General features: G+C 42.2%; 1 protein-coding gene across 2 annotated transcripts in view; it reads right to left on the bottom strand.

The window, feature by feature from the left end:
* Window positions 1-15254, bottom strand: part of LOC308174279 (voltage-gated delayed rectifier potassium channel KCNH1-like) — a gene marked incomplete at both ends in the record, with an annotated part of 71932 nt that overhangs the window by 26721 nt on the left and 29957 nt on the right. For both annotated transcript variants that reach the window (XM_080549352.1, XM_080549353.1), the window contains 2 exons: window positions 2352-2604; window positions 8004-8203. In XM_080549352.1, the coding sequence (XP_080405478.1) occupies window positions 2352-2604; window positions 8004-8203 (453 nt within the window). The remainder of the gene's footprint in view (window positions 1-2351; window positions 2605-8003; window positions 8204-15254) is intronic.

Genomic DNA, 15254 nt, shown 5'->3' with positions numbered 1-15254 from the left:
GCTATGTACACAATCCACTGTACTATACTGCACAGATAGTCAACTAGGGTTGTCATATTGCACAAGAAAGTATTTTTTCACATTTTTTTTAAAGTGTCACAGTTTGCAGGCTTGAAAATGTACATGTTTGTGCCTCGGCACTAGCTGCCATTACAATCCGTCCGGACTTGTCCTGGGCCCAGAACTTAGGCCTTTTCTGTGTTCAGGGCCTTGACGGCCCTGTGGTAGAAGCAGTTCTTCAGTCTGTTTGTCTTAGCGGCCGGGGTCCTGTACCTCCTGTTCGAGGGCAGCTTGACAAAGTGTTCGTGCCCAGGGTGGGTCGGGTCCTTGGAGATCTTGGAGGCCCTCCTGAGACAGCGTGTTTCGTACAGCTTCTCCAGAGAGGGGAGGGTGGATAAAGGTTGATATCCTTCATTTTGAAAAGGTTTTAGAACATCATTCAATTGGCCTTAAGTCCTCCTCTATTCCAGAAACAACATATCTTCTCTTGTGATCACGGCTGATGCAAATCATCTGCACAATATATTTTGGATGCCTTTTACTGTGATGTCTCTGTGATGTCTTTTAATGTAAGACAGTGCTGCAACAAAATGTTATCTGTTGGTTTCTTTACATCAAAGAGAATACATATTATGATCCAAGTACTGATCCCGTCTGATGTATTTGTGTGGTATAATTGAGCTCATAGGACTTGATTTTACAATCCCTTATGAACAGCAATTCACTGAAATCTGGGTAATTACTTCATTGATGTCATCAGGTGGGTACCATCTTTGGGTACCACCATTGGTGTTTCGATGATGATAACCCACGAAACCTACAGAAGGCCCATCGGTGACCCCTGGCGTCCCAGGTGCCCCCCCCCCCTCTGCTTTTACCCCTCCTGTTGTATGATGGTCATCTTGCAGTCCAGTTGGGGTCCTTCTTTCTTTTCAACCACAGCCAGTTGCTGCTTTGCTCAGCAGCCTCTGACAACGGCCTGATGGCTTGATGGAGGGCCTGTTCTCTGACTCCCATCTGTCTCAGCAGCCCGGTGGTTGATGTGGCTACAAATCCTCTGCATCCGACCTCCACTGGGAGCACCCATGTTCTCCATCCCTGTTGTGCTGCCTCAGCCAATATGTCTACGAGTACTTCAGCTTTTTGCACTCGAAAGCTTCATCCACTGCAGCCTCCCATGGCCCAGTCAGCTCCCCGATGTACAGGTGCTTCTGCGAGGTTGACCACACAATCAGGTCTGGTCTGAGATTGGTCTTAATGATCTCAGACAGAAAGCAGAGCTTCTGGTCTAGGTGAACTCACATTTTCCAGTCCCGGGCTTTGTCCAGAAGATCTGATTCCCTTTTATCAGATGGATTCTTTGGGAAGTGTCCTGCTGGAACAAAGGCGATGGTGTTTGACAAGCTGGATGTTGGTGGGGGGATGGCATTGGAGGTAGTTCTCCTTCCTTCTAGAATAATCGCCAGTTGCCAGAGGACCTGGTTGTGCCTCCAGGTGTAGCGGCCTTGGGACAGACTTGTTGTGCAGCCAGTGAGGATGTGCCTCAGTGTCACTGGAGTTTGAGAGGACATGATGGATCATCTCCAAACCACTGGTTTAGGTTCTTGGGAGTAGGAAGTACATCATACATCATACATCATAGTACATACGTCATACATCAAAGTACATACGTACATCATACATCATAGGTTCCTTGGTGCATTTATACGATATAGATACAAACTCAAAACAGAAGCTCTATGTTCTTGGCAAACATATAGAAACGTTATACGAACTGAGTTTGATAGGACCATGGCTTAATAGGGTACTTTACAAGTTAACAATGAGATGATGGCAACCATCAAACGTGTGAATTGCCTATTCCCATTCCCCATAAATTAAGACAAATCTCCACGGCACGACACTTATGATCAGGCCTGAGCATAGATGACTTTTTCCTGCTATGACTAGTGGATAGTTCATTTACTTACTTAGACAAATGTATTTATTGTAAATAGTTTTGGAATAAGGCATCTGCTAAATGCAAAACATGTAAACCTAACCCAGCTATAATCACACACTCTAGATTAAATGTATTTTCCTTGGTCTGATAAAAATCTGTTTTTTTTATGATCAGAAATTTCTTGTCTTGTTGATTCATCTGTTCAGTTCATCTGTAGGCCTACAGCCCTAGTAATTATCCCTTTCACACACAACCTTTAAATGTGCAATCCTTATACTGTTTTGCAGCCACATGGCTGGCCCACCACTTGTTTTGGTAAAAGTTGAGATATTGGGCTGGACAAATGTAACATGAAAAAAGTCTCAAATTGGTACATGGGCCACCAAACATGTTATAGATAGCAACTCACCCAAAATGGCCACCACCTCCTCGTCCTGGATAACCTCCAAGGATCCTGACACTACAAAACAGAGGCTGTCCACACTTTCACCCGCATGGTAGATAAGGTCACCGGGGGCACAGTGGATAGTCTGAAACTCCATAGCGAGGGCACGGAGGCATCCGTCACTGGCCAGACGGAAAGCTGGGTGCTCTTTAAAAACCTTCCTGTTCAGATGGACGCAGATATCTGCCCTCATGTCCTTAGGACATATCTGTAAAACCTGGAGAAAGAGAGAGAGAGTATTGACATTAACCAAGAGTCTTAAATTCAAATCTAACAATAATTAACTATAAAATACATACAGTACAGTGCTTCAGTAAGTATTCACCCCCCCTGTACCTTTTGTTGTGCTACAACCTGACAAAAAAATTATATGATATTTTGTTGTCACTGATCTACACGAAATACCCCATAATGTCAAAAATAAATAAAAAATCTAAATTGTGGCAAAAAGGTCCAGGGGGTGAATACTTACTGAAGGCACTGTATGCCTAGTAAAAGTCAACCACAGAACCACATACCGTAGTCCTCTTTCAGTTGACTTGGTTTGACCCCTTACTATGGGTCACGCACTCACCTACTCGCTGAAAAACCAATTTAATTACTGCCTGTACAGGTTGAGGAAGCTTGCAGGCACATAGCCCTGCCTAGTGCCCAGACTATAAAAGATCATGCATAACACACTAATTTATTCTTTCCACTGTTCACTCATTGACTGTCTGAAGCTTACCATATCTTAACTGTTCCAGTGAGAATCCTACAGTTTCCCCGGGGTGTAAGGTTGTCTCTACTTGAACCCTGCGATTACATTTAGATTTAAGTTAAGAATGAGATCATCCCTCCTCTCTCTCTCTCACCCATCCTTCCTGTCTAAATCTTCACTGTATCTGTCAAATAAAATGAAAAATATGAGTGGGACTGCCCCACTCAGAAAAAATAACTTTAAAAAAAATAAAAGAATGAGATCATGGCCTCCATATCAAAGGTGTTAGCTATCTTCCATCATCTTAATGAAGCTCTAAAACTAAGGACTACAATTCCCTTGATGTCTAGCCACCAGGTGGAATTCTTTGACACAGGTGTTGTGCATTTGGCTAATCAAGTGATGTCGTTTGAACCGTATATATACCACTGCATTCACTTGTCACTGATGTATACCCGAAGAAGGTCTATGAAAGACCGAAAGCTTGCGCAATAAAAACATCAATTTTGCACAGTTTTGAGTGTGCGGATGCTGCGTCTTTTCATTCGGTGTGTGGGCGACTGCCGTCTCTCACAGGAGATTTGACTAATTTCGGTTGCCTCTTCTGCTATGGCAGTGTGTGTCAACATGGCTCCTGTTTCTCCAAGATCAGAGAGATGGCCTCCTAAGAAGGCAACCCAGGGAGCCTGCCAGGATTGATGTGGTCTTGCTTATTGGATGCTATTAGATCAAACAATTGATTCAGAACGTTCAAAATGGCTAAAATGTTTTATAATTTTCCACTTTGAGGTTTGTCAGACACACAGAAGGTTTCTGAGATTCGCCCACTTCGGCGTAACTTACTAATATCTCACACCTCTGGCCCTTGGACTTACATGAAGTGTGTCGAAGGCGCCATTTCCTCTCACCCACCATTGGGGAGAGGCAATCAACCTAGGCTTCCAGATTAATCTTTCCAAAAGCTTGCTCATTCCTAGCCAAACGGTGGCCTTTTTAGGTCTGACTGTGGACTTGGTCTTGTTCAGTGCTTCCTGCACCCCTTGGCTTCCCGACACATGGTCTTGTATGGCATGACAGTTGTTTGCTGGTGTTTCACCCACACTCACTCAGGTTTAAAAGTTTTCTGCCACCCTTGGGATTCAAAATGGCTTCATTAATTGTGGTAGTCCAGCTTGGCCTCCTCCACAAGGAAGTCTTCTAGCTCTGGGTGTCATCAACCTGTTAAATAGATCCCAATGTGTTCTACACAATAATGTATTGTCTGCATCCTGGGCAGTCAAGTATGGAGTCCCACAGGGTTCCGTTCTTGGCCCTCTGTTGTTCTCACTGTACTTGGCACCACTGGGTCAGATGTTGCGTTCTTTTGGTCTTGCTTTTCATTGTTATGCTGATGATTTACAACTATATATACCTATAACAGCAGGAAATGTCTCAGATTTAGTTACATTAAAGACCTGTCTGGCTGCTGTGAAGGGCTGGTTATCAGCGAACTTATCAGACTGAAATTATCAAATTAAATAAATTATCAAACTAAAAAATATAAAAACTAAATCATTCAAGTGATAGTCTTGTTTTGACCTTGGATAATTGTGTCATCCAGTGCAGGGACAAGGTTAAAAATCTCGGTGTCATTCTGGATCAGAGCCTCACATTTGACCCTCACATAAAGGGGGTGATAAAAATAGCATTCTTTCACCTCAGAAGAATTGCTAAGATTAGATCAATCCTTTCTTTTGAAGATGCTGAGGTTCTGATCCATTCTTTTGTGACATCCAGACTAGACTATTGTATGTCCTTTTGTCGGGACTGCCAAAAAATAGTTTTCATGGCATACAGATGAAGCTGATGCTGCAGCTGGCATTTTGACTGGGTCAAAGAGATACGACCATATCTCGCCAGTGCTGGCTTCCCTTCATTGGCTCCCTGTCCATGTTAGAGCGGACTTCAAGATGCTGCTACTAACATATAAAGCTGTAAATGGCACAGCGCCTTCTTATTTAAAGGACCTTCTCAACCCATATGTGCCCTCAAGGGCTCTGCGCTCACAAGGCTCTGCCCTGCTGATTGTTCCTAGAGTCAGAAAAAGGACAATCGGTGAGCGTGCGTTTTCCTTCCGTGCACCAACTCTCTGGAACCGTCTTCCATTAGACATCAGACAGGCTGAATCAGTGAAAGTGTTCAAAACTAAGTTAAAGACCCACCTGTTTTCTGTTGTCTATATGTCATAGGCTGTGTATTTGTGCTGTGTAATTATGTGTGTTTTTTCAATTGAAATAGTTGTTTTTAAATTGTTTAAAATTGTTGTTTTTACCTATTGTATTTGTGCTGCGAAATTGTGTGTTTTTAAATTGAAATAGTTGTTTTAAATTGTTTTAATCTGTGGCTTACCTATTGTAAAGCACTTTGATGTAAAGTGCTATACAAATAAAGTTATTATTATTATTATCACTCCATCTGGATACGTCTGACAACAGGCAACGTTGAGTGCTCCTGTCCACACCGTGTTTGACAGCACCGGAGTGGTGGAGAGACCTGTGGTGCCCCTGGCTCTGGGGCTTCCCCATGAGAGAGTCCTTGAGCGAAGGGTTGTGAGGACAGACGTGTCACTTCAGGGATAGAGGCGTCACACAACAGGTTCTTAGTAAGCCGCGTGTGGTTGGATCCATTTCGCACACGGTCCACATAAATGTCCTTGAGTTCTACAGTGTTTTTAGCCCTTAAGCACTTTGTCCTATTCCTACAGAGACATCATGTCCTGGTCAGAATGTCCACAGAGGGAGACCCCTTCACTTTGTTTCCCGTCTTGCGCTGAGCTCATGAAGAGCTGGTTTGCAGAATAAATAAGCAAGCAATGCTAGGCTGGGCACTAGGCGGGGGTACGTTCCTGCAATCCTCCTCAGCCCATACAGGTGTGACTGGAGTGTGACAGGTGTGACTGGGATACAGAGTGTGTGTCCCTCCTCTCCTTCAGAGAACTCGGGTTACATTCTTAACAATTAATTAAGATTAGTAGTTACATTGTATGTCAGCAGATTAAACAGTCATCTTAAAATGAATATGGTAAATTTCTAGTGACATGGCACTTCTAGTGTTAAAGGTACGGTTTTAACCTCATCCACAGTTTTTCTGTGGATCTCCCATCAGATCCTCTGGCAGTTAAAGACAGTATATACAGTAGCTAGTAAAAGTTGGTATTTTCAGCAGATCGTTTAATGAAAACCAGCTGCGTCTCTAGGGGTCCGAGCTGGAGAGTTGTTACTGTTGTCACAGTAACACAGACAGAAAGACTACTCGGAGGGAGTGGCGATGAAGGATTTCACTCTCCTTCCTTCGTTAATTATCTCTGCTCAAAGGAGCGGAGGGAGAGCAATGTGCTTGGGATTACGGCGTAGGGCTGCTCAGCATTCAAATGTACCGAAACTGGAAACATGTTGCTAAGGGAGTTTAAGAGAAGTGCTGCACTAAGATGATTAACAGAGGCTTGAATTCCTATTTGGTCATAGTGTTTTTCGAGTATCTGCCCCTGTTGAATAATTAGAGTTTCTATCTCTAGTGATTTTAGATCATTAAGCCACATTAAAGAGTGACTCCAGTGGTAAACCCCCAGTCCCTTTTCCATGACAATATTTGCCGAAATGTAAAATTAGGTGTAAGGAAAGCAAATGCGAGTGTGATAAACACACTATGTATACTGTAGCTAGCCAGCTCTAAAGCTGAGCATCAGAGCATGTGAGGAGAGTTGAGCGGTAGGAAAAAAATGCTCCATTATGCATGGAGTCCATTTGGGTCCATTTCTCCACTCCACTCCTGTGTGCTCATTGCTCACAGGGATAATGTTTTACAACGTAATTTTACCTTTTTAATGAGAGTCACCATCTAGTGAACATGTAACTAACATTAACTAGTGAAGGAAAAAAACGACCATATTTGACACACCAAGGCACCGTTCCAATTGTCTGGCCCGCCATTAAGACATTCACAAAGCTTCACCTTTGAGGGAAGTCACTTCAAAAAAACTCCCAGGTACTTTAACAAGCCTCAACACCACACTTTTGCATTATAAACTAAATGGGGGACCAGTCAATTCCCAGACTGAGGACGATAAACTTTAAGAAAGTGTGTGTTGGTATTTATTGCAATGAATTCAACTACCAGGTACTACATGGTATATATTGGTGCTTTTGTCAATGAACATCGAACAAAGATACTTTCTAAAGGTCATAACTGCTTGACTCTCGATTGTAAAATAAAGCATGACCATTGTTTGAGAATAACAGTGAGAGAATATCATCACAGTTATGTGAAGTTTCAATCCAGGCTTCAGACTATGTCACATTCAGTTATGTTTCAACATAACAATACCATAGAGATACATCCCAAAAGACAATGGCCCTGATTTATCTAATGCTTGTAGAAGTTATCCTGGATTGAGTGGGAAAATGTAGATACACAAAATTGTTTTCCGCATGCACCAGAAACAACCAGAAATGTCCATAGATTCACACCCACATGTTATGTCTTTTGTTTTCATGTGTTTGTAATTCGTGCATAGCATGAAGCAAACAATGCAGTAGGATTGAGCGGGATGGCATTTGTAGAGTTACAATAGATGACTGCTTTTTTGTATGTGCTGTTGCTGCTGTATCATAGATTCGTGTGTATGTTCGTTTGACAAATTAGGGCCAATGTTACTGCAAATCATACTAAAATTGACCCTCACTCTGTTGGTATTTTCTATAACCCCCCACCAACACCACACATTGGACCACACAGAAAAATACAAGAACCATAGAGAACCAACTATCAATACACAACCACATTGGACCAGCTAGCTGGGGGAGCTACCGTGCAGGACAGCCAACACAGGGGGGTACAGCATGCAAGGTAATGAATGTCTGGCTTACAGTTTGAGATACCTTTTCAGTATCTATACCCCGTGACATGGACCAGGTGGATGCAATGTAGTCCATCACTCTTTCGCTCAGCCCCTTGGGCACCTGATAGAGTTTGAGGAAGTCACGGACGCTGTTCAACATCTCGTGGTAGCGGTTTGTGTTGGCATACATTTGCTGGAAAATGGTCGTCACGTTACCGAAGATGGTGGCGTAAAGCAGGGCTGGGAAAGACAAGGAAGATGCAAGGGTAAGTGACGAAAAAGTAGTCAAAGGAAAAAGTATGTCACAGTAAATGATATGACCCATTATAAAGAAACTGGCAACATGCTTCAGAGAATAATTGGGAAAAGTGACAAAGTAACATCAATAATAATAATAATAATAATAATACATCTTTAGTGGTCATAGAATCAGTAAAGAATAAAATGTTGGAGCTGAATGGAGCCGATGTAATTATGCCCCTCTGATGTTTCCTCCAGGAAAGTTGTTTACCGTAATAGCAGACAATAGACATGCAGAAAGATGAGGCACCTACAATTTGACGTAATATAGCGCAACTTTATCCACCCCTGACCTCATGGTCCACTGCAACCCTGTCAGCTCAGTTGAATATGTGTGGAATATGTTCTCCATGCTATGTTGTTCTCCATGCTTTTCGTCTCTGCATTAGTATTGTCGTGTGGTCCCAATTCTCCCAGGAGCCGTAATAATTTTTCAAGACTATTATGTATGAGGAAATAGGGAAGCAATCATCGCACTAATGACAAAACTTTAGGTTATTTACATAACCCCCGGTTCTCTGAGTAGCATGAGTGAGTGTCTCACTATGGGAACGCCTCCTGCGTGACCTCATCAGAAGCTCAATAACATTGCGCCAGCCCTCATTGGCTGGCACAGATGATGCTCATGTCAGGAGCCGAGGGACCTCCTCTTTTATAAGCCGTAGACACGGCGTCAGTCGTCATTCAAACAAGCACACCTCTTCCTCGCTTCCGTAGCAAGGAGGGTGACCTGGTGAGACTCATGCTATGCTCATGCTACTCAGAGAACCTAGGTTATGTAAATAACCTAAAGTTCTCTTTCATAGCATTCGTTTTGTGTCTCACTATGGGAAAATACTGACTCCCGGATTGCCAGACATGCCTGCAAAACGACAACTGTCCCCAATGGACCCTCACACACTAGGAACCACGTCCTAAGAGGACTGAATGTGCTAGAGTTGGTGCCGTGACTCTCCAATCTCTAAAATCTAGCAAACGTGTGGCCCGATGCCCAGCATGCCACCGCACACACCTCCTGAATAGAAACCCCTTAAAGAGAGCCCACAAGGTAGCTAAACCACTAGTAGAGTGCGCAAACAAGCCCTCTAGAGGCCCCTGGAGGCCCCTGCTAGAGTAAGCCAGGGCAATAGCCGCCACTATCCAATGGGAAAGATGCTGCTTAGACACTGGCTTTCCCATGTGCGGATTCGCCCAAGACACAAATAACTGGTCACATTTCCTGAAACTCTGAGTCCTGTCCAAATAAATACGCAGCGCACAGACAGGACACAAAGTATGCAACCGCCTGTGCTCCTCAGAGGCGAAAGACGGGGAATAGAAGGCAGCCAATTCTATTGGGGAGCCAAGAGCTCCTCATTCGGTTCGACAACAGTTCTGAGTTCTGAGTCGGGCGACTCTCCCTCAGCGTTGTACGGCATCTCTCTCTGGGACTAACTGAGCAGCGGTAAGGCCGTCGTCTCCCGGCCTCATCCAGCACCAGGAAACCGATGTCAGAGCTTGATGGAACTAGGTCCGCCCAGCTCGGCCCAGGTATGGCTGGAGACGCCTCTGCGTTAGTCTGTGACGGTAGCGTTTTCGCCCGCCCCACACAGGAGCGGATCTTTTCCGCACAGGCTAACCTGGCGGTTTAGCCGTCGGCGGAGAAGTTTAGTGGGGAACGCAAAACACAGTGGATACACTCGTCGGAGTCAACAGCAGCCTGGGCGTGGGAGAGTCCCAGGCATGCCGCACACTTGGAGCGAGTATCCCAGCTAGCCGTTTTCTTGCCGCACGGGCATGGTTTCCGGCTAGCCCCAGTTGTACTACGCCTTATAAAGGAGGAGTGTCCCTCCCCTACTGACATGAGCGTCATCTGTACCAGCCAATGAGGGCTGGTGCAATGTTATTGAGCTTCTGATGAGGTCAGGCAGGAGGCATTCCTTTGGTGAAACTAATCCTATGAAAGAGAACAGATCTTAGCCTCAATACATTTGAGCACTTCCACTATTACAGTACGTAACAGTAGCCCTATTTTCCAGGTAGAGGTACAGTAGCTCTCCACGAGTGAAAAGACAAAGTAACAAACAAGCAGTTTTTCTGGCTGTGGGCAAGTATATGGCTGAAAGAGTGGCAGGTTTTGGGTCAGAATCCCCACTGAGGTGACAGACTGCATCTCCACTTTTAGAGGAAAGGGGCTGAGAGGAGACAGAAACAAAGAACTCTTCTGACAGCAGCTGTCTATCAACATCACATGCGTTGCCAATGAGTGTGACAAGCCATTGGATTACTACGTAGATATCCCTTGATGTTTCAGCCTTGGGGAGTTCAGCCTTTCCTTGCACTCCCTTGCACAGCCTTCAAATATATTATTTTAGGAATTCCCACACTGGATCTGTTAACTGAGATTACATATAAATCGAGTTCATCAAAAAAAAATCAGATAGTCAAATAATATGAATATAATTCCTGATTATCTATATGTAATACGTTTCAGATCTGGGGATTTTGTCATATCCCTGCCACTTTACTGTGTTGACATTAAATAATTCAATGAAGTATTTCCACAGTATTCAGTCTAGAATAATTTCTATGCACACCTAGTTGCATTTCAACCGGCCTGACCTGATGTTAAATAAACATTGGCATTTATTTATTAAGCACTTGATTTAAAACACTAACTGCCCAGTACAGCTTAATTGGACTTAATAAGACTGTCAAGGAGCTTTCACCTTAAACTCCAAGAAATCTGGACCTCGTCCAGAATGTGGTGATCCAAAGAATACGGGCTAAGAGATTCTACCGAGACAGTAATACTGTAGATAAACTGCTCTGCTGAGGTTCATTAGGAAAATGCTGATGCATACTCCTGTTCAAAATACTCTATCTTACTGACAGGATGTTACGTAAGCTTCAAAAGGTTAAAAGAGGGCGCTTAGGTGGCGTAGCTGGTTAAGCGCTGACCATGTAACCGCAGGGTCCCCGGTTCGATTCCGGCCGGGGACATATCCTGCATGTCATCCCTCCTCTCTCTCTCACCCATCCTTCCTGTCTAAATCTCTACTATATCTGTCAATAAAATGAAAAATATGAGTGGGACTGCCCCACTCAGAAAAAAAACGGTATAAAAAGGTTAAAAGAGAAGCTATTCTGTAGGCTGGCCCTCTATATAAAGTTTAACATTAGAGAAATGGAAAATCTTGTGTGATTGCAAAATGTCAGGCATGGGTCAAATACATACAGTAGGCCTACATTATGTCCAATGCTTTCTGATATGTGATTTTGTTTGCCTGGTACAATGGAATCATTGCAAGTTCCAAATAGTCCTTAAAGTACAAACTCCAAGCAAAATCAAGCATACCTCAAGTACGTTCTAGTGTTTGACCGCCAGGTCAACAGATTACATTTACTTTCACTTGGAATACAAGTAATGTCCTCATTTTCCAAATGCTAAAATCATGGGAAAACGATTTACTCTGAATGTGAAATGCATAGACACACTGTCCGGTATGGACAATAGCTTGGTGACACACAAATGGAACGAACTAGACATACCTGTCATCATACCTGTATTCATACCTGTCTTCATTCAAACCGTACGTCTCTTATGTCTCGACTCCTATGTGAACAAACATGAGGTCCTGAAATACCACTTACTCAGGTGACAGCATCTCTAATTACTCTCCTCCCACTAGTGGCTTTGAAGCACTTAAGCGCTTTCTATACTGCTGAAATGGAAACTCCCTTGATCGCTGCAGGAGATAGAACTTAACGAAGTTTAAACTTAATTTCCCTTTCCCTTCAGAGTGCAGCATGCAGGCTTATATTGATTTGTACGCTCTGCCAACTGTGTGTTGGTGTTATACCATCTGTTTTATCGCAGGGCTTAATGATAAAGTGCTCTCACTATGATCCATAACAGCACACATCACTCCCCCCTGAATATGTCAAATATCAAATCAAAGCAAAGCAAAGGAAACGGTATATAGCATTTTTATACAAACAGGAAATACAATGTGCTTTTCAATGAAAACAAACGACAGAGAATATAACAGGAATTGAGAATATAATATTGATAACTATAATGACTTCTGCAAAGACTATCTATATGAATCACAGTCACAGAAAAATTATTGGATTAGATACGCAATACACTACATACTACATCATTGTATCATCTTGAACCTTGAGAATGTACAGGAACTGTTATCCTAGTCAAATATCCTATTTCAATGGGGAGGACAATGAAGGCTGAAGGTTAAAATGGACGTTGAATTGTATTCAGGGCACGCTGGTGCACGTGTGCACATGAGCTCTCACACGCTCACACGCACACACACACACACACACACACACACACACACACACACACACACACACACACACACCTTCACCTACTTACAGAATCATTGTATAATTGATACTAATTGATACAAGATGAGAAGAACCACCGTAGTTAAATGGACATTTCTCCATGGGCAGACACCCCTTCACTGGGACGGTTGCAGTGGCATGAGTAAGAACCTGTCAAAGCTCTAGTCTGAGCCATTCCTCAAAGTATCCCAGCCATTGTGAACTAGTTTTTTTTTCCAGAGCACAGGATCAAACACCTCAACTAATAAGAGATTTATGACTGAGGGAACACCCTCCCAAAAGAGATTAGAAGTGTCCATGTTGTATACAGTGGGGTGCAAGAATGTGGGCACCCCTGGTTTAAATGTCTGTTACAATTAATCTCAATTAAAAAGTGATTGAAAGCAAACCTGAACACTAAATGCTACAAAATTAAACATGACACCTTTCTGCACATTTTAAAGCAAGGTTTATTTTTATTTTTATTTTTCAGTGAGTTTGTAAATGTTTTTAAATGATATAAAAGGAAAAGAGCCATGTGCAAAAGTTTGGGAACCCTTTTGGATTATTCTTTGTTACCTTTTGAGAAGATGATTACTAAGGCCCAGACCAAGGTGATTTACTCGTTAGTGCTTCAATAAGTCAGGTGAATATAATTCCAGGTTTGAAATATATATTCTGAAGTAACTCCATGCCTTCTAAAGTATCCGACTGCGGTGGCTGTTGTGTCTGGTGTTAAAAACCATGGGTTCCTCTAAACAGTTGTCCAAGGATGTCAGAATCAAGATAGTTCACTCCACCAAGATAGTTCACTCCACCATCAAGGAGAAGGCTACAAAAAACTCTACTCTACTAATTTCCACTGTCAGAAACATCATCAGAAAATGGAAAATAAATGGAACAATTGAAGTCAAGGCAAGATCTGGAAGACCAAGAAAATGTTCAGATTGAATGGCCCGAGATCGGGTGAGAAATGCTCAGAAGAACCCACACATCACTGCAAAAAAGAGTAGCAGACACCGGTCTAGTTGTTTACAGGACAACAATACAGCGTACCTTAAACAACAAAGACCTACATGGCAGAGTTGCCAGAAAGACAACCTCAACACAAAATTATGTGTCTGAAGTATGCAAAAGAAAACCTTGAGAAACCTGAAGCCTATTGGAACAATGTGCTTTGGACTGACAAAACCAAAATTGACATTTTTGGCCACAACCAAAGAAGGTATGTTTGGAGAAAAAAGGGTGAAGCATTTGTAGAGAAGAACACCTTGCCAACTGTTAAGCATGGAGGTGGATCCATTATGCTTTGGGGTTGTGTAGCAGCTGGCTACAGGCAATATTGTACAGGTGGAAGGAAGAATAGATTCCACCAGGACATTCTAATCTAGAGGCTAATGTTCGATGATCAGCCCAGAAATTAAAGTTGAAGAGAGGTTGGGTATTCCAGCAAGACCCGAAGCATACCTCAAAATCAAGAAGAAAAGGCTGAAGAATATTTCTGAGCTCGAGGTGTTCTGCCAGGACGAATGGCGAAACATTCCAAAAACAAGAATTGAAAGACTTTTTAGCTGGCAAGCTGTTATAGTTGCCCAAGGAGGAGTTACAAAGTACAACTTTTTTTACTTTTTCCTTGTTTTATTATTTTGAAACTGTAAAAAGTAAAAAAAAAAAAAAATGTATCTTGCTTTAAAATGTGATGACGTGTCATGTTTAACTTTGTACCATTTAGAGCTTAGGTTTGCTTCTTTTCACTTAGATAATTGTAAAAGGCATTTTGACTAGGGGTGCCCACATTTTTGCACCCCACTGTATAACATGACAACATGATTGCTTACAGAAAAATATACTCATTATTTGAAAAGCCATAGAATAGCAACATCATTTCTTAATAATGGTACATGGTCTTGGAATCCCAAAGTAACTACAACTATTTATAGTACTCTTAATATTTAAATCTAAGCTAAAAACCTTCATGTTTTGCAGCAGTTATGATTCAACACAAACACTTCTATCAATGTATTTTTATTACTATTGTCTTATTAAATGTTTTATCTATTTACTTCTTATATTTGCTTTTATTCATTGTAACTATTTTCTTACTATGCTGCTCTTGCTGTATTTTCAAATAATGTATGTAAAAGCACTTTGAATTGCCCCTGTTGTATGAAATGTGCTATACAAATAAACTTGCCTTGCCTTGCCTTACTCTCACCATGAAGTGTTACCAAATATTGTTTTAAACTTTATTTCAAGAGTTTTGCTACGTCCTCATTCCACCCATTAGTGCATCGCACCTGCCACTGACCTTTCATGACACCCTTTTCTTTAACTTAAGTAAAGTGGTTATCATGTTCTACATTATATTGTTGTTATACTAACAATGGAATGATGATCACTTTACTTACTTTAATGATTTAGGACATAAGAAGTCTATCATAAAGTGGCATGTCAACATGTAACATATACTGTTGTTAAGTATACTGGTATGCACCTGATAGAGTTATAACAGATTAGTTATAGCTTTATGATTAGTTATAACAGATGCTATAAGCCTTTAACTACAGCTAGAAAAGCCTTTAACTACAGCTAGAAATGAAACTAACACGACTGTCCCAATGCATGTGTGGAATGATGCTGTCTTGACATTCAGTGACTTAAG

This window comes from Nansenia antarctica, assembly GCF_963989245.1.
Source record: "Nansenia antarctica genome assembly, chromosome: 19".
NCBI classification, from domain to species: Eukaryota; Metazoa; Chordata; class Actinopteri; order Argentiniformes; family Microstomatidae; genus Nansenia; species Nansenia antarctica.
The sequence above is the reverse complement of the archived record's forward strand: the minus strand, read 5'-3'. Positions and strand labels throughout refer to the sequence as shown.